The 25303-nt window shown below is 58.3% G+C and overlaps 1 protein-coding gene across 3 annotated transcripts; it reads right to left on the bottom strand.

Moving 5' to 3' along the window:
* Positions 1–22: 22 nt before the first annotated feature.
* Positions 23–19858, bottom strand: SFT2D1 (SFT2 domain containing 1). Of its 3 annotated transcripts, none has more exons than XR_016233535.1 (9): positions 19608–19735; positions 11308–11394; positions 10716–10798; positions 8263–8344; positions 6793–6828; positions 5482–5535; positions 4624–4682; positions 3104–3133; positions 23–482 (listed from the first exon to the last, which is right to left on the bottom strand). XR_016233535.1 is itself a non-coding variant. In XM_089332459.1 (9 exons), the coding sequence occupies exons 1-9, from the start codon at positions 19828–19830 to the stop codon at positions 443–445; spliced, it is 663 nt and encodes a 220-aa protein (XP_089188585.1). In that variant the 5' UTR covers positions 19831–19858; the 3' UTR covers positions 23–442. The 3 variants fall into 3 exon arrangements, 2 of the variants coding, with proteins under 2 accessions (XP_089188585.1, XP_051710145.1); XM_089332459.1 differs by lacking the exon at positions 5482–5535 and adding an exon at positions 12850–12872 and having other exon boundaries at positions 19608–19858; XM_051854185.3 differs by lacking the exon at positions 5482–5535.
* Between the last annotated feature and the right edge of the window lie 5445 nt (positions 19859–25303).

The following is a 25303-nucleotide window of genomic DNA, read 5'->3' as shown; positions in this document are numbered from 1 at the left end:
GCACATTTGATCCAGAAAATGCTATTTTCCAAGGGTAAATTTATTTCAAAATATAAACATTTATATATTACTTTCTATTACACGTAATAAGCAATTTTTAGCCTCAAAGTAAAAAGTTCACATTTAAAGTTTAAAAAACAGGCGGACATTTAAAAAAGCCAACGAAGCCGAACGTTCTGGCACACGGGTGGACGCTTCCCACGTTCAGTCTCAGAGGCCGCAGGGAGTCACGACTCCCATGATCACACCTCCTTATCTCTGGAAGAGCACACTGAGACACAGGAACCTACGGCTACAGGCATTTAACAGTTTAATCAAACAGGTCGTTTTACCAGGAAACCGGGCGGGCGGGCTGCGGCCGTCACGGCCTGGAGTGCTCTCCACCGGGCAAACCTCACGGCACCGCGGCTCAGCACTCGCGCTCCTTCCCCAGCTCGGGGTCTCAACTCAGGAGAGAAGAGCAGCATTTGATGACTGCGTCCCTGAGGGCAGACGGGAGGGAGGCAAGCATTCAGTCCTCAGGAGCACAGTGCAGCCCGCACAGCGCCGCCCCCGCCCAGGACGCAGGGTCCCCCCACGCACCGCCCCCGCCCAGGACGCAGGGTCCCCCCACGCACCGCCCCCGCCCAGGACGCAGGGTCCCCCCACGCACCGCCTCCCGCCCAGGACGCAGGGTCCCCCCACGCACCGCCCCCGCCCAGGACGCAGGGTCCCCCCACGCACCGCCCCCGCCCAGGACGCAGGGTCCCCCCACGCACCGCCTCCCGCCCAGGACGCAGGGTCCCCCCACGCACCGCCCCCGCCCAGGACGCAGGGTCCCCCCACGCACCGCCCCCGCCCAGGACGCAGGGTCCCCCCACGCACCGCCCCCGCCCAGGACGCAGGGTCCCCCCACGCACCGCCCCCGCCCAGGACGCAGGGTCCCCCCACGCACCGCCCCGGCCCAGGACGCAGGGTCCCCCCATGCACCGCCTCCCGCCCAGGACGCAGGGTCCCCCCACGCACCGCCCCCGCCCAGGACGCAGGGTCCCCCCACGCACCGCCCCCGCCCAGGACGCAGGGTCCCCCCACGCACCGCCCCTGCCCAGGACGCAGGGTCCCCCCACGTTTCCAGTCGTGAAAACTCTGCCGGGTTTCGCCCGCAACCGGGACCTGAGGTCTGGCAACACTGCATTGCCTTCTGAACCTGCACCCATCCTAGGAAACCGTATCCACACACAAGCTGGCCTTAACACCGAGAAATCAATCTAAATAGCACTTTAAAAGCAAACAACTTACACAAGCACCCTGAGAATTCATGTGCTTCTGTAACTAGGTGTCTGAACTACCACTAATACCCTACGCATGAAGGAGACTGTTATAAATCCACTAACACAACCTGAGACTCGGCGGCTCCTGCCCTCCTGCCCCTCCTGCCCCGCATCGCAGGACCCCGGCCTCTGGGACGCGGGGGCAGCTCCAGAGCCGAGCCACGCCTGCCCTGCCCTGGCCTCCGGGGCCCGCCTGACCTGGCCAGCTCTCACGTGCAGCACACTCTGCGTGTCTCCTTCTAAGCTCATCAAGAACCACCCACTCGAAACGCAACCCCCACAGCGTGTCTACAGTCTCCTTCTCCAGACAGGAGGCGCACACCTGACGGACGCCACAGAGCAGCACCGGGGCCTCACCGGCAGCCTCTCTGCATCTACCAGTTTTCAAGGTGGACTGAGTGTTGTTTGCTCTTCCACAGATGTAAGAAAACGGCAGTCACCGCTGAACACACAGCCTACACTGTGTCTCTGGATGAACAGGCAAGCATCTCACCTGAGAGCGTCACTAAGCTACTTCCAAGAGCAGAAACTGTTTAAAGAAGCCTGCATCTAGCTAGTGCCCATTACAGCCGTGCAGAGTCTGCCATCTCCTGCTGCAACTCCCCAGCAGCCAGAATTCAAGAGGAGACACCCGTGCAGGCTCAGAGCCCACCCCTGCCACCCACTGCAGACGTCCACCCCCCAGAGCCCACCCCTGCCACCCACTGCAGACGTCCACCCACCTGTGTCCACCCCTCAGAGCCCACACCTGCCACTCACTGCAGACGTCCACCCACCTGTGTCCACACCTGCCACCCACTGCAGACGTCCACCCCCCAGAGCCCACACCTGCCACCCACTGCAGACGTCCACCCACCTGTGTCCACCCCCTCAGAGCCCACACCTGCCACCCACTGCAGACGTCCATCCCCTCAGAGCCCACACCTGCCACCCACTGCAGACGTCCACCCACCTGTGTCCACACCTGGGTCACTCTCACTGCAGACCTCCACCCCCTCAGAGCCCACACCTGCCACCCACTGCAGACGTCCACCCACCTGCATCTATACCTGGCCACTCACTGTAGACGTCCACCCCTCAGAGCCCACACCTGGGTCACTCTCACTGCAGACGTCCACCCCTCAGAGCCCACACCTGCCACCCACTGCAGACGTCCACCCCTCAGAGCCCACACCTGGGTCACTCTCACTGCAGACGTCCACCCCTCAGAGCCCACACCTGCCACCCACTGCAGACGTCCACCCCTCAGAGCCCACACCTGCCACCCACTGCAGACGTCCACCCCTCAGAGCCCACACCTGGGTCACTCTCACTGCAGACGTCCACCCCTCAGAGCCCACACCTGGGTCACTCTCACTGCAGACGTCCACCCCTCAGAGCTCACACCTGCCACCCACTGCAGATGTCCACCCACCTGTGTCCACACCTGCCACCCACTGCAGACGTCCACCCACCTGTGTCCACACCTGCCACCCACTGCAGACGTCCACCCACCTGTGTCCACACCTGCCACCCACTGCAGACGTCCACCCACCTGTGTCCACACCTGCCACCCACTGCAGACGTCCACCCCTCAGAGCCCACACCTGGGTCACTCTCACTGCAGACGTCCACCCCTCAGAGCCCACACCTGCCACCCACTGCAGACGTCCACCCATCTCAGCAGGAAGGAAGTCAAAGTCAACCATGCAAAGTCTTTAAAACAATCTTTAATGTAAAAATAATTTAAATTCCTAAATTTGTGTAAAGGCAATTAAAGGGCCAGAAATAAAATGAAATTTAAACAAGCTCACCTTGCATATGGGATGTACGACAGACTGTACCTGCAAGAAAAAACCAAGCACGTTGAAATCTCATCTAAATGATTTTCTTTCAACCAAGGGGCTACACCCAACAGCAGAGCACTGCACCCCAGAACCCAGCAGCAGTGCACCCCAGAACCCAGTGGCAGAGCAGTGTACCCCAGAACCCAATGGCAGAGCAGTGCACCCCAGAACCCACAGCACCCCAGAACCCAGCGGCAGAGCAGTGCACCCCAGAACCCAGCAGCAGTGTACCCCAGAACCCAGCGGCAGAGCAGTGCACCCCAGAACCCAGCGGCAGAGCAGTGCACCCCAGAACCCAGCAGAGCAGTGTACCCCAGAACCCAGCAGAGCAGTGTGCCCCAGAACCCAGCAGCAGTGTACCCCAGAACCCAGCGGCAGAGCAGTGCACCCCAGAACCCAACGGCAGGGCAGTGCACCCCAGAACCCAGCAGCAGTGTACCCCAGAACCCAGCAGAGCAGTGTACCCCAGAACCCAGCAGAGCAGTGTGCCCCAGAACCCAGCAGCAGTGTACCCCAGAACCCAGCGGCAGAGCAGAGCACCCCAGAACCCGGCGGCAGAGCAGCACTGCCCGGGAGCTTAGGCTCAGCTCGGATTCCCAATCAGAGGCCAAGTTAACCGTCTGTGTCCTACCAACCCTCCAGGGTTGATGCGTGCTAAAGGTTGAACTTCTCCAGTTACCTTTAAACTTATTTTTGTTAATAGAGGCAAAACAACTGAAAATAAATTGTATTCTCATTCAGGAATAGATCAGCTATTAAGTATGGATTGGCAAAATATTAGAAGATAACCACGAGATTCAATTTCAATTTTTCCACATCAGTGGAAAAGCTAACCTCATGTACTTAATTTGGAGCACACAGAGAACCACATTTATCATTTGCTGTTATTACATCAGCAGAGAGGGAGGAAAAGGGCCAACAGAACCAGTGGCCCCGAGTGGGCAACGTCAAAGAGGAGACACAGCTGGCTCTGAAAAGAAAGGACCGACACCCTCCCGTCTGACCTGGAGGTGGGCAGGGAGCCAGCGGGCACAGCCAGGCATCCGACTAACGCTCGCAGCCCTGCACGCGGGCGTAAGGAGAGGAACAGCCCTGCTCGGCACCCAGAACACAGCGGGAGGCAGGACCCAAGTACGGCGTCACTGCCGGCTCGGAGCACGGCCACAGAGCCGGCATCACAACCAGCCCCCCATCACCCCACGGCCGGGCGCACAGTGCCTGGCAGACTCGTCCTTCTCGGGCCCGTCCTGTGACTTGGCCTTGCTTCCACGGACCCGTATGGCACCACCTGCCGGTCCATCAGCTCTTCACAGAGAGCCATGCCATGTCGCCACGGGAGCAGGCACCCACCCTCCGCTGTTCGCCCCAGCGTCAGGCACCCGGAGGCAGCCTGGAACCACGCTGGAGGTGCCACAGGACCCACCTGACACCTGCCCACCCACCTCTCAGGCAGTCTGAAGTCTTAGCCAGCACGGGAGACGACTTACCAGGTCATTGACAAGAACTGCAATATGCAGAATAGTAAGGCCAGCCCCTTCTTATGCCACTAAAAACAGTCAAGAGAACTGGGTTAGCGTTTAAGGAGTGTTTCCACAATCAAGTTCTTGTCTTCAAAAACGTGGACAGCAGCTCCATTTATTTTGTTAGTCTAATAAATTTAAGATACAACTGATCTGAAAATATCCCTATTTCATTCTAAGACTAACCATCAAGTTGAATATTACGAAACATATTAAACATTACTGAAACAATTATATATTGATTTGAAAGGCTGGTTCACTCCCTAAATGCCTGCAACAGCCAGGACTGGGCCAGGCTGACGCCAAGAACCAGAAACTCCACCCGGGTCTCCTACGTGGGTGGCGGGGACCGAACCTCCGGAGCAATCACCGGCTGCCACCCGAGGCACAGTCAGCAGGAAGGCGGACTCGGGAGCACAGCAGGGACTCAACCCAGGGGCACCCAGGGAGCACCCTAACCGCTGCATCGAATGCCCACCCCACAATATTAAGTTCTTAAAGGTTAGGTCTTCCAACTCCAGTCAGCTTTTCTAGAATCAACCTCATTAGTTATCCATCTATCTCCCACGTGGAATTTACTTACTTTACTTATTCTCACTTATATTTTAAAGGAAAAATGTATTTTATTGTGATCTTCTGGAATAATATAAACAGTTTCTATGATTGTTTTAAAATTACCTATTTGGGGAATTCTTTTTCCACCGTTGTTTTTAATTTTTATTTACTTTAGTTTTAGTCTACAGTTCATTAACAGTTTGCTATGCCATCCTAAAATCAGAATCAATGATCCATAGGGACATGCAAAATCTAAAAATCTCCTCTTACATCATCTTTGATAAATGAGGTGCACATTATATCTTATGTTCACTCCATGTAGCACTAAAACAAAAAAGAAAATCACAACATGTTTCACGTAGTATTTCTAAAATATATTACACACTGCCTTTCCAAAAAAAAAAAAAAATGCTTTTGTCGACAGCTCAAGAACCGCCTGTGGCATAGTGGGTAAAGCTGCCACCTGCAGGGCCAGCATTCCATATGGGCACCAGTTCAAGTCCTGGCTGCACCACTTCCAAGCCAGCTCTATGCTGTGGCCTGGGAAAGCAGTAGAAGATGGCCAAAGTCCTTGGGCCCCTGCACCCACATGGGAGACCTGGAAGAAACTCCAGGCTCCTGGCTTTGGATTGATGCAGCTCCAGCTATTGTGGCCATCTGGGGAGTGAACCAGCAAATGGAAGACCTCTTTCTCTCTCTCTCAAATAAATAAATAAATCTAAAAAAAAACAAACCACCTCAAGCACTTCGGGAGCTGGCTGGCTAACACACAGTAAGAGTCAGCAGCACCAGGAACTGAACTGAACAATGGGATTTGCTTGAAGGCTGATGGAGAGAGCTCATCTTACCCGTTGGTGCTACAACACTGACTCAGGTTCTGCTGCCTTGTTTTCCTGCCTTCTCTCTCTCTCTTTTTTTTTTAAAGATTTATTTATTTATTTGAAAGTCAGAGTTACACACAGAGAGGAGAGGGAGGGAGAGGGAGGGAGAGGGAGAGGGGGAGAGGGAGAGAGGGAGAGAGGGAGAGAGGGAGAGAGGGAGAGAGAGAGAGAGAGAGAGAGAGAGAGAGGTCTTCCATTCACTGATTCACTCTGCAAATGGCCGCAACGGTCAGAGCTGCACCGATCTGAAGCTAGGAGCTTCTTCCAGGTCTCCCACACAGGTGCAGAGGCCCAGCAGAGAGCTGGATCGGAAGTGGAGCAGCTGGGACTCGAACTGGTACCCATATGGGATGCCTGCCCTGCAGGTGGCAGTTTTACCTGCTACGCCGAGACACCGGCTTCTTCTCTCCTTTTTTTTTTTTTAACCACTTTGTCATTCCTCAACACACCTGCCTCGTGAGCAGCACCTCCCTGAGCTACAGGGTCATAGCACAGCCCGAGAGCCGGCAGCAGGACGAGGGAGCACAGGCCTCCCGTGCAGGGCGCAGGCCCTAAAGCCCAGAGGACCCCGCTGGGCACTGCCCTGTCAGACTCCAGGATCTCTCTGGATGGTGTGAAGACCCCACTGGGAGCTACGCTGAGAAGGGGACGTGAGGACACTGCTCAGTCAGGAGGAAGCCAGCAGGGCTGGGCGACTTACCCAGAGAGCAGCACACAGCGTGAATACGAGGCACAGCTATGGGAAGGAGAGCACAGGGCGGTTAGATCCCCTCAAAGCCCGAGAACACACAGCTACGCTGTCCCCACTCGCACAGAAAATTACTACCAACAACACCGGGGTCACCGGCTCTCCCTGGCTAACGGAAGGCGTGGAAGCAGTACCAGAAGACGGTTGGTCAGACCGGCAAAACTGCACCTACGGACGCTTGTGCGGTTCCGCGACAGCGCCGACTGTCACACCCGCTGGCCGGCACACGGTCAGCTCCGAACAACCGTTCACACAGAGGTGAGACCGTCATCCCACACCCTGCGAGAGCGACTCCGCGGTCCCGTCACCTGTGGCGCAAAGCCAGGCACCGCGCAACCACACGGCAAGTCTGGAGTTAAGGCTGGAGATGGAGAGGCCTGGGCTCTGGTTACACTGGTTCATGGTTACGTGCTGCCAAGAGGAGCGTGTCGGGTGTCTGGGCAGCGGGCCCGCGGGAGGGGCCGGCAGCGCTCCCCACGGTGCCACCTGCGCAGCAGGCATCAGTGGGAAACAGCCACGTCCCACCACGGAAAGGCCACGGCGCTCCAGGCTTCCCAGCGTGCTCCAGTCTCTCACCTCCACCCTGCCTGTGCAAGGTACGAAGGCACACCTGAGAAAGGCTAAGTGACAAAGAGAACGTAGGCTTCTTCCAGCTAATGGCGTGAAATGATTCATACTCAGTCGTCTAGGTGAGTCAGCAGTAATATGCATGTTGACACGTATTCTAATATTAAACTCAAAAGTGGAGGTTACAAAAATGGTGATAAACAGGAAGTTGAACAAAAACAAAAAATTAAAAAGTAAGCTAAAATGAGCATTTTTCTGGACAGGAGAAGACCGGCAGAAGCAGCTGAGAACACTTCCTCCTTATCAGTTACTGTGGGTGGCTGTGTTCAGAACGCTCGTGCTCACAGCTGAGAGCAAAACCTAAGCAGATGCCGGAGACCGTTCGGCTCCTGGGAACACGGGGCCCTCTCCCAGTGAGCAGCCAAAACCCAAACAGAAGATGACAAACACAGCCTTTCTAAGCCTGGTGTGAGCTCACGCCCTCCCCAGGCTCAGGCTCCAGACAGAGGACACTCAGCCGGAGGAGGACGGCCTGACCCACAATGCAATGCGCGGCTCTTCTAAAGATGCGGCTACAGAAGCCACACAAGTGGGATCACTTGTCAGGCAGGTGAGCAGGCAAGGGACAAGAGGCAGGAAATGATAAATAACGCCACGTCTCCCAAGGAGACGCAAATGAACTCAGAAGTCACACCAGACACAGGAACAGAAGCAGGCTTCCCCAGCCACACTCACACCACGCAGCCTGGAGGACGCAACAACTCCACTCAACAAGTCACAGCAACATACGCAGAAATCATTTCTCACGGAGCAAAATCTTCAATAAAAGGTTTTAAAATGACCACATTTACTTACGAGCATAACAATTGTTGCAAGCAATCTTGTTGTTTCAAACATTTTCTTCAGTTGCTTCATGGGTCCCATCAAGAAGCAGGTACTATTGAAAAAAATAAAGTAACTGAGCTGTGGGGCCGGCACTGTGGCACAACGGGTAAAGCCGTCATCTGCAGTGCCGGCATCCTTATGGGCGCCAGTTCAAGTCCCAGCTGCTCCACTTCTGATCCAGCTCCCTGCTAATGGCCTGGGAGAACAGGAGAGCATGGCCCAAGTGCTAGGGCCCCTGCACCCATGTGAGAGAGCCGGAAGAAGCTCCTGGCTCCTGGCTTCGCCCAGCCCAGCCCAACCCAGCCCAGCCTTGGGCACTGCAGTCACCTGGGGAGTGAGCCAACAGATAGAGACCTCTCTTTCTCTGAAACTGACTTTCAAATAAATAAATAAATCTTAAAAAAGAACAGTAACTGAGACAGGCAACTAATTTGTCTGGGTATGCAAAAGTAAACAGCTTTTTAAAAAAAGAAACCCTACATTAGCTTGAGAAAAGTCTCACGATGAATCTGCTTTTCCAACATACTACTGTGGCTTGAGGCGTCCCTTCTAAAACCCAGGTGCCATCGCTGTGGCACTGATGTGGGATAAACAGGCAGGAAGTGAGTCTAGGCGAGCCGGAACTCATGTACCCCACACAATGATGCCGTCATCAGTCTGGTACCTCCACCCTCCCAGGATGCACCTGTTCCATCAGGGACCAGGCGTATGCTCAGACCCCACTCCATTTGCATATCCTATTACGGTGTCACCCCCTCCTTATAAAAAGGGTGGGAGGTGGGAGGAGGAGAGCACTCTCCCTGCCGTGGCCCTCGCCTGGAGCACCTGCTCCCATTCTCTCCTTCCTCGTGGAGCGCTGTCGGACAAGCCTCTCCCACTGCCCCACTAACCCACTCTCAGGCCCACCTTCCCAGTGACAGGTGCCATGTTTGGTTTTTCTTTCTCTCTAGATTATAGGCGACTCTTTGGCCCAATCACGTTGGGTATTTCCCAGTGTGGGGCGGTCCACACTCCTGTGTGCATATGTGCTTATTCCCTCACTGCCAAACAGTCTCCTGTTTGTACACAGTACCAGGCTCCACTTAGTAGTTCCATCCCTGCGGGACCCACGAACCTGGGCTGAATGTGACCTATTCACTGCCCACAGCGAGGCATCAGGAGGGGCCGGGCCACGAGGGCTCTCCCTCGGGAGCAGGACCTATCCACTGCCCACAGCGAGGCATCAGGAGGGGCCGGGCCACGAGGGCTCTCCCTCGGGAGCAGGACCTATCCACTGCCCACAGCGACGGCATCAAGAGGGGCCGGGCCACGAGGGCTGTCCCTTGGGAGCAGGACCAGGGCCTTTGCAAGAGCAGCTCCGCGCAGCGCTCAGCCCGTTTGCCGGCTTCTCTCCTGCCACGGGAGGGGGCACAGTGCAGTGCCCCAGCGCAGACCCCCAGCCTGCAGAACTCTGAGGAATAAGCTCCTGTTCTCTGTGAACTGCCCAGGCTGTGTATTCCGCTACAGCGGCACAGACCAAGGCAATCAGCAAACCAAAGATCGACCAGCGCTCTCAGGAGGGACCCCGAACACCCAGTCTAAAGCAGCCACCGGTCACTGCTGCTTCACACCATCTAAAATCTCTGTGCAGGGGGCGGGCACTGAGGCACAGCGGGGCAAGCAGCCATCTGCAGCACCAGCATCCCACAGGGGCACCGTCCGCAGTCCTGGCTGCTCCACTTCCAATCCAACTCCCTGCTCATGTGCTTTGGAATCAGTGTGTGCTTGGGCCCCCACATCCATGTGGGAGATCCAAAAGAAGCTCCTGGCCTGGCCCAACCCTGGGAGGGGACCAGCAGATGGAAGGTCTCTCCCTCTCTCCCTCTCTCCCTCTCTCTCCCTCTCTCTCTCCCTCTCTGTAACTCTGCCTTTCAAAGAAATCAATAAATCTTAAAAAAAAAAAAAAATCTCTGTGCAGCACAACACCTCGATCCTTTTCCAGCTATGGCCCAGCTGTCTCGCACACTAAAGCCCCAGGTCCACGGCACGGTGCTGAGGGTGGCAGCTCCACGCCTGGGCTCCAGCCTCAGTCAGCTCACCAGGATCGTGACGAGGGCAAGCAACAAACCTTCTCTGAGCTGCCACCTCCAGGTGACAGTGCCTGCCCCATGAGCGTGCTGGAGTAGGGGTGAAGCACCCAGTCCCCGGCACACAGGACGTGCCCCCAAAGCTACTGTCACCATTAACGCTCCGTCGGTTATAGCAGCTGGCACAGAACAAGAGCCAATAAATATTTATTGAATGAACATAAATGTTGTGGCTGAAATCACACCACAGACAGAGCCACGGAAACATGCCCTGTGTTAGCACAGTGCTCCAGAGAAAGGTGCGTTTGGAAGCGACAGCACACAAACTAGTTTGAGAAGTCAGACTTACATACATACCTGGCTAAGGCAGCAAGATTTCCAAGGGTGTAAAATACGGCAAAGAGCTTTATGCCACCAGGAAGCCACAGCAATCCAGTTCCCTAGGTTAAGATAGTGCGGTATTAAAAAGTTTTATGATATTAATGGCCTAAAACATAAATATGCCACTATGATAGCAATAATATATTAACAATATTAAAATACAAATGTGCTAGTTCACAGTCTCTGATGATAGTGAAAACTATCCGCTGGTTTTCAGTGTCAGGCACTAACTGGACCCTGATTTGCTAAGTGCACATAATTGAGCCATACGCACTTCTCTTCCTACCTGTCAGTGAATCTCACCCTACCTAAACATCTTAAACGGCAGGTAGAAGAGGCAATAGTTACATCCCCGAATGTCCTGCTCTTTTCACATATACTGATTTTTCTTAAATAAAATTATTTCAAAATGCAAATCTCCCCAAAATATTTGTACATCTTACTGATCTCTAGCCCTTCATTTAACTAAATACGTTCCATCAAAAGTGTTTAACAGGGTTAGGTGCTTGCTGGTACTAAACAGACAGCCAGTCTAGTATAAAACAAAGTAACAAAAGCCTTCACTCACGAGGAGGGAAAAGAAGATGCCGGCTGCGAAGCAGATGGCAAACCACTTCAACCTGGTGTTAAAGCTAAGCGACGAGGCGTCCAGCACCTGGGAGGGAGAGAGTCGAACATGTGCTCACATCAGCACTCCCCAGCTCCTCCTCTACACTAAATGCAGGCAACCTTCCACTAACACACACCCGTATCCCAGCACCACTTCCAGGCTGCCAAGGGGCAGCTGGACATGGAGCACCAGAGTACATCAGAATGACTGCCCAGGTCTGAACATACTACTGCTCCCCGTTACGGACAGGAGACGCATGCTGACAGACGGAAGGACAGCAGCTGTGACACGTTAGAAAACACACGAGCGCTTTGGGGCCAGCGCCGTGGCACAGCAGGCTAAGCTGCCCTTGAGACACCAGCTTGCAAGGACGGCACCTGACACCCCAGTGCCGGTTCGAGTCCTGGCTGTTTCAGGTCCGATCCAGCTTCATGCTAATGTGCCTGGAAAACCAGTGGAGGATGGCCCAAGTCCTTAGGCCCCCGCCACCCACGTGGGAGACCCCAATGGGGTTCCAGGCGCCTTGCTACTGCACCTGTTGGGAAGTGAATCAGCAATGGAAGCTCGTTACGTGTCTGCGTGTCTCCTCGGTTATTCTGCCTTTCAAATCTATCAACTAATCTTTACACACACACACACACACACACACACACACACACACCCGTGAGGATTTAAAGCCAGACAGAGATGGAACCAGGCAGGCAAGTGACTCTCGGGGGCACAGGACTCGCGATTCACCCCTCAACTCCCGTGGCTCCGCAGCGCTCTCGCTCCACACAGACTGAGCGGGGAGGGGGACGTAGCTCCTTTGGAAAATGCTCTCAGCAGAAACCTCCCGGCGGGGAGGTCGGATGGAAGGGCAGAGGAGCGTCAAGGACGAGCTCATCCAGAGACGGGCGGGCCTGTGCTGCAGGCACGAGGTGAGCCCCGCGGGGGGTGAGGTGGGGGGCAGGCTGGCTTTCCGGAGCCACCTCCCCTCGGCGATGGCCCCTGGCTGCTGGCTGGGGTGGCTGGGGTTGACTGTACAGACCGTACAGCTCCAGGGCGAGCAGAGGGCACAGCACCTGGGGGGGGTGCCCAGCAGCTGGGGGGGGGGGGGCATGCGGCCCACAGAGGGAGCAGGAGTGCTACACCGCACACATCTGACGGTTCCACCGTGGAGGTTCACCGCTGCCAGCTTGTGAAAGCCTGGGTGTCCCGCAACTGCGTTAAAACCAGCTTTTGAGATGAGAATTTGATCCGCAGCATCAACATGCCTCTGTGCCGTGCAAATTCTAACTGTGCGGGAAAAGCAGAAACGACTACGCACACTTCACCAAGTGTGACATCCCAGCACACACACAGTGACTGAGCGGACGCCTGGACGTGATGCACGCACTGCTACTTCTGTTCCCAACAAGGCTGAAGAAGTGCCAGCGGCGGCTGTTCCAGGACAGGATGAGGACTTACACTCCCCACTGAGATGCGTACACACAAGGTACCTGTGGTCACATTCCTTACCTCAGCAGATGCACCTGTGAGTCCTCAGGCAGCATGGAAAGCAGACAAGAACAAGTGTGCTGTCAACACGTCACTCTGAACATATTTAACACGGTATTGTAAATGTGCTCGACTTCAGGCACACTTGTTTCTAGCAGTACCACTGGTTTACGCTCACTCGGTTTAACCACAGAACAAACACGCCTGTAGAAAGGAGAACACCCACACTTCCCGCTTCCTGATTAGGACAAATGCTGAGTCTATTCTAATACACGCAGCAGGATACACCCTAAGCACATCACACAGCAGGTGGCCTAGAGGGTTAAAAACACAGAAAATGCATGAAACTTGTTACCTTTATAAAAATTTTTAAAATGTAAAAAAGAAAAAAAGGGGGGAATGTTGATTAGTTTAACCATCCCGCCACATATTCACATCAAAACATTGTTACAGACCATGAGCACATACAATTTTATTTGTCGATTTAAAACCAGAGGCAGTACCCAATCCTGACTTCTAAACGCCACTTTCCTTTCCGTCAACTTTAAATCACCCCATTGTTCCTGAGCTGAGCCGCTGGTTTTCAATAGTTCATTTTTCTCTCAGCAACAAAACAGCACAGTGCGCTCTGGTGGAGCTCTTCCCTGACTGCATATTCCACATGACGGCATTTAAAACAAAGACAAAACACCCTGACCAACTACCCCCACTCCTAAATGGGGAACATTCAATCCACAAGCAAGTGACTTGTCTCATGCCTTGCAAATTACCCAGGACACAGACACAAATCACTGATCCCCAACTCCTGACTGGGAAGGCGGGGCCATGCTGCAGTGAACAAGAGAACCCGCCCTGCCTTTCTGAGCGGCGGCGGCGGCGCCAGGTCCACTCTCACAGCACGCAGGAACCACTCTGTTTTCCAGGTAGGGCGCAACAATCCCACCAAGCCAGCAGCTCTGTTCTCTCTGCATCGTCCTCAAAGGAGAAACACAGTTGCACTAAAAACACCGCCCCAGCACCAAGTACAGCATCTCTAGGGGGCAGTGCTCCCTGCTCTCAGGTGCTCTCTTCCTGACCCAATAAACAACACTGCCTACAAGGACAACCGAGCCAATTCAGCAAGCTGACTGGGGGACGTCTCCTAGCAGCAACCGCACCACGGAGGAAGAATGCAGCCCGAGCCCCGTGGCCAGGGCACGGCTGCCGCCACGTCACCAGCGGCCTCCGTGAACAAACACCCCGAACCCACTCTTCCGACCAGTCCTCTTCCAAAGCTACAGTGATGGCTGGAGAGCAGATCCTCTCGAGTGGGCTCCACGCAGCACCTGCCCCTCAGCACTGCCTGCTGGCTCCACCACGACCCGGGGCTGACACGTTCAAGAGCTGCCCTCCACCTGGCACTGCTCTTTCAGGACTCCGGGTTCCTAGTACCGCCCAGGACCCACGTCACGGAACCGGCACGGTTTCCACAAGCACACGGACAGCCTGGCCTTTCTGTTCCTCATCGCCTAACCCACAGTGACCGGGCCCACTCCGTCTCCAACACGCAACAGCTGCCCTCCTCCCACGCCAGGGCCCCTGTATGCCGCCCCGGGCCTTCTGCTCTGTCAGTGGGAACCACAAGGTCCATTACCGCAACAAGAATTGAAATCCCCTTTCTCCTGCGTCCATCTGGCAAAACACCAGGCCACTCCTTCCTTCCTCAGCTCCGGGTGGGTGGGGCAGGCAGGGGCCTCCTCCCGCCTGGCACCTAACTCTCACTGCTCCAAGTCAACCACTTTCTCTACCCCACCCCAGTCTCCCCTCCTCTGCTTCAGAGAACCCCCAGCCCCGGCTGCTGCCACAGCACCCATCCCTCACCCTTTCTGGTTCCAGGGAGGGGCTCTTCATCTCCACCTGGGGGGGGGCTCAGGTGACTTGGAGATTTCTGCAGGAAATCACCTAAGGCTCGTCTGTCTCACGACAAAGAGCTCACTTGAGTTTGCCCCCAGCCTGTGCGGTCATTCACCGAGCCAACAGAGCCAGAGCGCTGCGTGGGCCCGGCTCCTGGTTACACACGTGTGCGCAGACTTCCCGGCTCTGACGCCCGCGACCAGGCGCAGCGGGTGCCGTGTGGGCCTGGGCCCCGCTCTGGCACACAAACAGCACCTGGCTGCTCGCACCTCACGGGGAGGAACAGGTGGGGGTCTCTCTGGGGCCTGTCGCACCCCACATCTACCTCTCAACAGTCACAGTGGGGTGAGGTTTTGGGGGACTTTCCCTGCCTGACCCAGCAATGACACAGGCTCTCCCTGGAGGGCGCCATGCCGGGCTGCACCCTCCCACGGGCTCCGAGCTCGGCCAGCACACCCCAAGCAGGAAGGCTTCACACAGGTGCCCTCTAGCCGCGGGGGGGCCCTCGTTCCCAGGGCTCTGGGCCCGCAGGCTGGGAGCTGGCTTGCCCACTCCAGCCTCCCCTCTCATCTGACTGAGAGCCCTGGAAGCAGTCACCTCCCTGCCCTTCATTCAGCCCCCTTCGGAGACCCTGGTCTCCTCTGCCCCACCACAGCTCTGGACCCCACGCACACCCCACCTCCAACACCTGCGGCCCATCTCCCCACGCCCGCTCTCCGGGCTTCCTCTGCGGGCTCAGCTCCCAGCCTCCGTCAGGAAAGGAAGCCTTTCCCCCAGGACCCCCAGGGTGCCCCTCCACCCTCTCCAAGACCACGATGTAAACTTCCCGGTGAGAGGCAGAGAGAAGCTTAACTTGTCTAGCAAAGGGGATTTTCTCTCATTACCACCTGCCAAGTGAAACATTTTGACAAGTTAGTTACATCCTGACTATGGACTATCCATACACAAATGATTTTTCTCAAACCCTGTGCTACCATGTTCCCCTAAAACTCCTATGTGCAATCCTAACCCCTGAAGTGGTGGTGTTGGGAAGTGGAGCCGTGGGGAGGGGAGGGGAGGGGACGGGATGAGGTGGAGAGCAGGGCCCTGGCGGTGGGAGGGCCTGGTCCCGGCATCCCCTAGTCGGGAGAGCCCCCACGCCCCTTCCCGATCCCGCACCAGCGAGGAGGAGAGGGCCTGGGTCTGCCCTGATCTCGCGCTTCACCCCCCAGAACTGAGCCCCCGCAGCTACTGGGCCGTGGGTCTCAGGTGCTTTGTTACAGAAGCCGGGGTAGGATACTTTGCAGATCTGATAAAGCTGCAGTGGCCGTGGGGGTGCGGGTGTCCAGCAAAGGACCCCTGCAGGTGTTCCGTTGTTACCCCCCCAGCAAGGGCTCCTCTCAGCAGCTGTGCACTGCCCATCACTCCTTCACTGCTCTGTCCACTCAACAAGTCTTTGTGACAGCTGTTAGGGACCTGGACGACTCTAGATACACGTAAGGAATAAGACAAGCTCTAAGCCTTTCCCGTGCAGTTGAGGGGAACAGGCGAGAGACACAGCTTCAGACTGGGGCCAGCTCTGCAGAGGAGGCCCAGGGGCCCCGTAGCTGGGAGCAGGCCTGAGTGTCCTCCAGGGGTTCCCGTGCCGGAGGCCTGGCCCCCAGGGTGGTGGCTCTGGGGGGTGGCAGGCCCTCGTGGAAAGTCACCAGGTAGTTCTCCCGTGACCAAGAGGTCCTTCTTGGGAGGGGTGCCAGGCACGGAGCAAGCCCGGCCCCACCTAGCTCTCTGCTTCCAGGGGCAGCCCTCGCAAGAACCAGCACCTGCTGTCCCGAGGCTCAGCCTCCTCAAAGGTGGGCTCCGGGAGCCTCTTTATAAAGTTGGCCTGGCCCAGCGACATCGAGTGAACAACTGAACCCTGAGTGAAGACACAGAGCTGACAAATTCGACCTCAAAAAGGAGACCAGGGCCCTGGACACAGAAGGGCTCGCCCTGAGCAGCAGAGTCGGCTGACTGTGGCGGGCCCAGGACCACGGCTCAGCCCGTTCTGTCTCTCCCAGGCCACCAACCACCTTGGCGGATGGAGCAGCCCAGACCGCAGGATGCCACCCGCCCTGACCCCCCACCCCGTGTCAACAACACCCTGGGCAGCCCAGGTGCTCCCATCACTTCCTGATGACACCCTGCCGCAGAGCCCTCAGCCCGCTCGGCCTGGGCACCTTTGCTCTGAGCCCCTCCCTCCCTCTCCTCCAACCACGCCTCTCACCTCCCTGCTGTCTCTGACTTGCAGTGCACCCTGCACCCTCTCTCCCAGACAACCTGGACCACGGGACAGGTGGTGGGCAAGATGCCCTCCCCGCCCTTCCTGCCACGACACGGTGCCTGGCTCCACCTCGTCCTGCCAGCATCCGTGCACGGGGTCCCCATCACCCCCACCATGTGTGTCTTCACGCTTGGGGGCTTCACACTGGAATAAACACTCTCAGTTCCTTTTCCTCTCCTCCACACCCGCATGTCAGTAACAACGCACTGTGACCTCCGACTCGTGTCTCCTGCTTTTCTGCCCTCCAACACCTCCCGTCATCCCCACACCACACGCACAACCCACAGACGCCCCCACTCTGCCCGACCTCACAACCCACAGACCCCCCACCCTCCCTGACCTCACAACCCACAGACCCCCCACCCCGCCCGACCTCACAACCCACAGCCCCCCCCACCCTCCCACCCCGCCGGACCTCACAACCCACAGACCCCCCCACCCTCCCCGACCTCACAACCCACAGCCCCCCCTACTCTGCCCGACCTCACAACCCACAGACCCCCCCACTCTGCCCGACCTCACAACCCACAGACCCCCCCCAACCTCCCTGACCTCACAACCCACAGACCCCCCAACCCTCCCACCCCGCCCGACCTCACAACCCACAGCCCCCCCTACCCTCCCACCCCGCCCGACCTCACAACCCACAGCCCCTCCCACCCTCCCACCCCGCCCGACCTCACAACCCACAGACCCCCTCCTCTGCCCGACCTCACAACCCACAGACCCCCCCAACCTCCCTGACCTCACAACCCACAGACCCCCCCACTCTGCCCGACCTCACAACCCACAGACCCCCCAACCTCCCCGACCTCACAACCCACAGACCCCCCCACTCTGCCGGACCTCACAACCCACAGACCCCCCCACTCTGCCCGACCTCACAACCCACAGACCCCCCTACCCTCCCACCCCGCCCGATCTCACAACCCACAGACCCCCCCCACTCTGCCCAACTTCACAACCCACAGCCCCCCCTCCCACCCCGCCCGCACCCGTCCCGCAGCCACTCCTCAGACATCCCCCACTTCACCTCTGCCCTGAACGCCTGCTGCTGAAGTGGACAGGGACGTGCTATGCTGATGACCGCTTCAGGCTCGGGACCACTGACCACTGTCAGCAGATTTCTCTGCCCACTCCTGCTCTGGGCCTCCCGATGGCCTGGAAGGGGCGACCACACTGTTCTCGGGCGCTGTGTCTCAGGAACCGCACCCGCACCTCCACACGCAGGACACGCCCGCCCTGAGGCACCCCTGCACCCCCTCTCACCCCAACAGGGTCTCATCTGACCACCTCCAACCTCCTCAACCCACCGAAAACCTTCCCACGGCGCTCAGCACGTCCCACACCCAGGACTGTTTTTTCTGTTTCCCCCACTGCAATGTAAGCTCCACGTGGGCGGCCTCTGTGCTGGTACCCTGTAACCCCGCATCCTGAGCCGGGCACCCGTATGCGGCGACTCAGCTGTGACACCGCCCGACAGCGCCGTCACTCTACCCCCGGCCAGCCACTCCTCCAGTCTGCTCAAGGTGAGTGTCCACTCCCTTCCACGTCCCCGCGCTTGGAGGAGCGCTGTCCGACAGAACGTCCTCCAAGGCGACGCTGGTATCTGCACCGTCCGATACAATCACCAGGAACCACCCGTGCCCGCCAAGCCCCCGGGCGCAGGGCCGGCCTCGGAACGCAGTTTTACAGTTTACTTTACGCGGCACGCAGCTGTGGCACCAGGTCCCCAGCCGTCAAAGGGCCTGACGGGCACGCGGTGCGTGGTTTGACGCCACCCGGGCTGCTGGCACCCCACAGGGCGTGCCTGGGCTCAGCCTCCTGCCGGTGCACGCTGGGGCGCGGCAGGTGACCGCTGCACAGGCTGGGGGGGGGGGCCTGGACGGAGCCCCCGGCTCCTGGCTCCAGCCCAGCCCCAGCGGCTGCAGGCTTCGGGGGCGTAAACCAGCGGGCGGGCGATCTCTGGCAGGAACGTTCAGGGAGAACGGGCGCGGGCCGCCCCACCGACCGGCTGACGGTCACTGCTTCCGGCTCTAGGGCTCCAGTGTAGGGAGCCCGCCGGCCGCCCGCGCCGGTCTCGGCCCCGACTCTGCTGCACAGCAGGGCAGGAAAGGGGGCAGGAAAGAGCCTGCGCCCCCGAGCCGGCGTGCGGGCGTCCGCTCCCGGTCAGGCAATCAGGAAGGGCGGCTGACCCGGCGGCTGGACACCTCCCGGGGCCCCTCCTCCCGCCCCGGGGCGAAGCAGACGCAGGGTTTTACAGAAGCCCCCACGGGGCTGTCACGGCCGTAACTCCCCACTGGGCGCGATGTCGCTCGCAGTGACCTGTAAGTCCTGCCGTCTCCCCGCTTGCAGACGACACCCGCCACACAGTCACAGCCCCGGGGCCGAAGGAGCTGGGCCCGGGCCGCCCGCACAGCCGCGCCGCACCCCGCAGCCGGCGCCCGGGCCCCGACGGCCAAAGGCCAGGTGGGGTGGCCTTCCAGGCAGGCTTCCGCGGACCCGGGACCCCGGACAGCGCCAGTTCTCCCGTGGCCGGCGGGCGCCCTGATTCTCCCGGACCCCGCCTCGTCCGCCCCTCGGCTACCTGCGCGGTCAGGCCCTGCTCCTCGTCGTCCTGGCCGCTCAGCACCCGCCGCAGCTTCTCCATGGCCCTGCTCCCGGGCCGCAGCGCCGGCCCCTCGCGACCACCGGGAAACCCGGAACCCGAGCCCCAGAGCCAACCGGAAGTCCGTTTCGCCTACTTCCGGCACACGGGCGCTCGCCCTGCGGCCCCACCCCTTTTCCCGGTGCAATGTGCGCATGCGCATCGGCTGCGCGCGCTCACGTGATGGGAGCGTGCGCAGTGGGGCGTGGGATGGGTCAGAAAGCGGGGCTGATCTGGGCGCCGGTTCGAGTCCCGGCTGCTCCGTTTCCGGTTCCGGAAGAGTCTGCCTCTGCCTTTCAAATAATAAAATGCTGTTTAACAGGAAGAAAGAAAATGGAGCAGACTGTCAAAACTGCACAGCCGGCAGCCGGCTAGGGATCCGGAAGCATTTCCTCCAAGAACCAGCTGGGTGATCCCGGGCGTGGGAAGTGGGCCAGGCCCGGCAAAAGCAGACCGGAGATCGAAGCTCTGGTCACCTGTCTCCGGGAGCTCCTGGCGTTTGGTGATGCCCTAGAGTGCTTTGAGAAAGGGAGCCCAGGAAAGCCTCCCCAGGGTCCTCCACCCACGGGACAGCGCCCGCTCACTCCTGTCCTCACCCCAGGAACTTGCTCATCTGGCATGCAGGGAGGGAGACACAGACAGGATCCTCCCGCAGTGGCCAGGTCAGAACCAGAAGCTCGGTCTCCCGCACGGGTGGCAGGGCCCCGTCTCCCTCTGCTTCCCCCAGCACATCAGCAGGGAGCTGGGTCAAAGCGGAGAACCCGGGACACGAACCGGCCCTCCGATAGTGGTTGCCAGTGTCGCAGGCCATGGCTTAGCCCGTTGCACCGCAATCCGGGCCCCTGTTTCCTGATTTAAAAACAAAAAAATACTGCACGGGCCTGGTTCTATCCCCAGGACCCTCAATTCTGAATGGCAGGTGTCATCACTCACAAAGGTGTCTCTTTTTTAAGATTTATTTATTTATTTGAGATAGTTATGTTAGGTAGGAAGTCAGTTATGAGCTTCTGTGTGTGTGACATGAAGGCCTAAAGAGAAGACGTCTGTGTCCAGCATCTGCATCTGCGTCTCAGAGTCATCCTGACAGTGTTTCAGGGGCAGCCCGGCCTTCGCATCCTGCCCTGCCCCCTCCTACCTGACAACCTGCCAGGTGGGGGTCCCGCCCCTCCTGCCTGACAAACCTTCCACAGTCTCCCGGTGCAGCCCAGTATCTGCATCTCAGACACCCTGCTCTGATCCCCATTCTCCAGGGGGTCCTGCTCACCCTTCCTCTGAACCCAGGATGGCGCCAGCTAGGCCTCCTCCTGTCTGATACCTTCAGGGGAAAACTCAGATAGAAGTTTTTCTATTTACATCCAAAAAGCCCTTTGTTCCAAGAGGAGCAGAGGTGGGAAGCAAGACCCATCTCCTTAAAAACCCCCGGCCTCAACTGGACTGTGCGCTCAGCCCTCTGCCTCTGCTGAGCCGCCCGCCAGGTCTGGCCTGGTGTCATCTCTGCACTCAACCATGTAACCTCACTCCTCCCCCCCCCCCCCAGTCCGAGTGACTGTGCTCTCTCCCAGGTCCTGTCTGGGGAGGTGCCCGTCCGTTCTTGCGGATGTCCCTGCCCTAATAAACTTCGCTACTTTCACTTCCCACTACTCTGTCTCCCGCCTGAATTCTTTCTTGCGCAAAGACAAGAACCCTGCATTTCTCCGGTAGCAGTTACACAGAGAAGGAGAGGTAGAGAGAGAGAGAGAGAGAGAGAGAGAGAGAGAGAGAGAGGTCTTCCATCTGCTGGTTCACTTCCCAGATGGCCGCAACGGCCAGAGCTGTGCTGATCCAAAGCCAGGAGCCAGGAGCTTCTTCTGGGTCTCCCACGTGGGTGCAGGGGCCCAAGGACTCGGGCCATCTTCTACTGCTTTCCCAGGGCACAGCAGAGAGCTGGACGGGAAGTGGAGCAGCCCATATAGGATGCCAGCACTGCAGGTGGCGGCTTTACCCAATACGCCACAGCGCTGATGTTTAACTCCGTTTCCACTGATGTTTTTGGAGTCTCTTCCTACACAGGCTTTGCATTCGCAATTCACTAAAACTTGTTCCCTCCCCAGTGAATGCTCAAAGCACTCTCAGGGTCACGGGCAGAGGAGAGAAACTGCAGTTACCTGAAGTGCACATTCCCACCGAGGCTGACCGCGGCCGCGCTCTGCCTCTTTGCTGTAACTCTACCGTGAGAAGGGTCTGGCTCCTGGCTTCTTTGGCTCATGCTTGGTGTTGGCGGCTTTACTGTTTAACTGGGAGGCTATCAGGTCCAAACACAAGAAGGCTGCCGCGTGCCTCACGGAGAAAACGCGTGGGCTGGAGAGGCGTGGCTCAGGTGAGTCAGGGAGCTGTGGTCAGGGCTGAAGCTTAGCCAGTCAGTGAGATAAGCACACAGAATACAAGGCGATGCCGAGTGGCGGCTTGCAAGAAGCTCACCTGGATTCCCCCAGGAGCGGGGGGAGGGGAGCGAGCGTTTGCGGCTTCACAGAGACTGTGTCTGCCCCGAGTCACCAGAACCGGTTGTCCCTGCAGACCTGCAGACCGACCAGGGCCCAGCACCGCCCAGTGCTGGCTGAGCGCTGGGTTTTGTCATCCAGCAGTTTGCTTCATCCCACGTCCTGTGTGCTCCCTCCCTGCCTGGCTTCTCACCCCGGTGAATTACTGAACACTGTGGTGGCTTCTTACTGCTCTAAGGTACCCGAAAGGCGGTCACGCCGGCTCTCAGTCTGCAGGCTCTCGCCCACGATCCCCGGCCCCACGGGTCTGAGGTCCGGTGGAGCCTGCCTGGAGGAACACGGGGAGCCAGGCCGCCCCCCGCTGAAACAGCCCTCCTGCAAGAGCCACCTTCCGAGGGCAGCCCCCCGTGCCTGGACCCGCTGGGCCCCCACTTAGAAGAGCGCTCCACCCTCGGGCCCTCAACTATCAGTCATTAGCCTGAGACCTTGGGGTTCGGGGGCAGGCACTGCGGTGCAGCGGGTGAAGCCAACACCCACTGTGTCCCCTATCAGTGCTGGGATTAAGTCCCACCTCCCCTCGTGATCCAGCTTCCTGCTGCTGTGCCTTGGAGGCAGCAGATGGCGCCTGCAGTCCTTGGGCTCCTTCCTGCCACCCACATGGGAGACCCGGATGGAGCTCCCGGCTCCCGGCTTCAGCCGGGCCAGGCACAGCCGCTGAGGGCATTAGAGGAGCGAGCCCACAGATGCAAGGTCTCTTACACTCTCTGTCCTTCTGCCTTTCAAACAGCTCGTTAAAAAACACTTTGTGGTTTCAACATCTGGCCTCGTCTCGGGAGCCGAATCCTGTGCAAACCATGACGCTTTGTGAGGAAAGCCGTGGGCTTTTACTGCGCCCATGGCCTCAGAGAAGACACTCTAGGCAGCTTCCGACTGGCTTGCTCCTCCTGCCTCCTGGCCTCACAGCCCTCCAGGACAGAGGCAGTCAGGGCACAAGGAGGAGGGCCAAGGTGGAGAGGCAAGGCCCTTGGGGAGCGGTGTCCACCATGCCCTGGGATGAGCACTCTGCCCTTCTGCCTGCCCAGGGCCGCGGAGTCAAGGTCATGCGCTCCACACTGGAGGTCAGCCCGGCCCCTCCTTCTCTTCCTTGGCTGCAGGAAAGCAGAAGTGAGAGAGGCGAAGGCAAATTCAGAGAGAGGAGCAGGTGCCAGTGGGTGAGGCCGTGAGGCTGTGCGCCCCGCAGCAGGAACCATGCCCTGATGGGACCCCACACACACCTCCTCCCACCCGTGCCCATGACTGGGGCCAGAGGGGCTGGGTTCCCAGAGGGCTTCTTCCTCTTCCTCTTCTTCTTCCTCTTCTTCTTCTTCCTCTTTTTTTTTTTTTTTTTAAGATTTATTTATTTAATTAAAAGGCAGAGTTACAGAGGAGAGACAGGAGTCTTCCATCCACTGGTTCACTCCCCACATGGCCACAGCAGCCAAGTCTGGGCTGGGCCGGGCCAAAGCCGGGAGCTTCTTCCAGGTCTCCCACGTGGGCGCAGGGGCCCACAGCACTCGTTCCGTCTTCTGCGGCTTTCCCAGGCCACAGCAGGGAGCTGGACCACAGCGGAGCAGAAGCCGGGACTCACAGCAGTGCCCACGCAGGCTGCTGGCCTCTGGCCGCCACGCCCGCCTCCCCGGCCGCTTCACAAATGCACACAGGAGGCTCTACCCGCGGGGCCTCATGGGCATTTTAAAGCAGAGGCAATGCAGCCCCCTCCCAGGGTTCCAAGTTTCCCCGTTCCCCGTCTGGGAGCCGGCAGCCTGTGCTGGGGGAGAACGCGCACTGAGTCACACACTCTCCTGTGGCGTTCAGCCAGGAACGGCTCCTGAACCGAGCCTGAGGGCAGGACCGTGTGAAGAAGCCTGCACGGCCCTGAGTGTCGGACATCCCGTGGCAGCCCCTCCCCGGGCTCCTTCCGCCCTCCTGAGCTCAACTGCTCCTCCGGCCAGGGCCGCCAGTCTTGTTCCAGACGCTGATGCAGCCTCTGTGCTCCCGTCAAGATGAAAGACCCCCGAGGCTGGGAACGAGCAGTTTCCCACTTGGGTCCTCTGTGCGGCGGCAGGAGACCGGGAGGAGGGGTGGGCCTGGGGGCACAGGGGTTACGCCCCTGCTTAGGGTGCCTGCAGCCCACACAGGAGCGCCTGGTTCCAATTCCAGCTGTGCCCTGCTTCTGGGTCAGCTTCCTGCTAACGCTGCTGGGATGGCCCAAGTCCTCGGGACCCCGCCAGCCACGTGGGGGCCTGGGATGGAGTGCCAGGCTCAGGCTGCTGCTGGCATTTGGGGTGCGAACAAGTGGGTGGAAGATATTTCTGTGTGTGTGTGTGTGTGTGTCTCCCCCTCTAGCACTCTGCCTTTAAAATAAATTGATATGAAGGATAAAAGACCAGGCAGATGTGAGGCACACCCAGGGCAGTGGCCAGGACTCGCCAAGGTGTGTGGGGGGGGGAGCTGGAGATAACTGCTTAAAAGGAACTTAACGAGCGCAGAGACAAGCGGTCCCTCGGGAGAGCAGGGTCTTGGTTCTCCTGCTTCTCCTTTTCCGGGAAGGCGTGGCCTCTGTCTCCTGCTCTGATACAGCAGCCAGTGGGACTCAGGACCGTCGGCCATGGGCCCCAACTCCCTTCCCTTCCGGGCCGTGGGGGCTGAGAGCTAGCTTCCTCAGCTACTCCCGGAGTAGTGTAACCATGTGTTAATCGCTCTTGCAGAAGGATTGAGACAAACAAAAAATAAAATTTCTACACTGTCCCAGGCAATCTGCTCGGACACTAAATCTGAAAATTTTACATTTACAAAAATCCATGAGGGTTTTGGACCGGCGCTGTGGCTCACTTGGTTAATCCTCTGCCTGCAGCGCCGGCATCCCATATGGGCGCCGGGTTCTAGTCCTAGCTGCTCCTCTTCCAGTTCAGCTCTCTGCTGTGGCCTGGGAAGGCAGTGGAGGATGGCCCAAGTGCTTGGGCCCCTGCACCCACGTGGGAGACCAGGAAGAAGCTCCTGGCTCCTGGCTTTGGATCGGCGCAGCTCTGGCCATAGTGGCCATTTGGGGAGTGAACCAACGGAAGGAAGACCTTTCTGTCTCTCTCTCTCACTGTCTGTAACTCTACCTGTCAAATAAAT

This window comes from Oryctolagus cuniculus, chromosome 5, assembly GCF_051225735.1.
Source record: "Oryctolagus cuniculus isolate XC-2025 breed Fujian yellow rabbit chromosome 5, ASM5122573v1, whole genome shotgun sequence".
Taxonomy (NCBI): Eukaryota; Metazoa; Chordata; class Mammalia; order Lagomorpha; family Leporidae; genus Oryctolagus; species Oryctolagus cuniculus.
The sequence above is the reverse complement of the archived record's forward strand: the minus strand, read 5'-3'. Positions and strand labels throughout refer to the sequence as shown.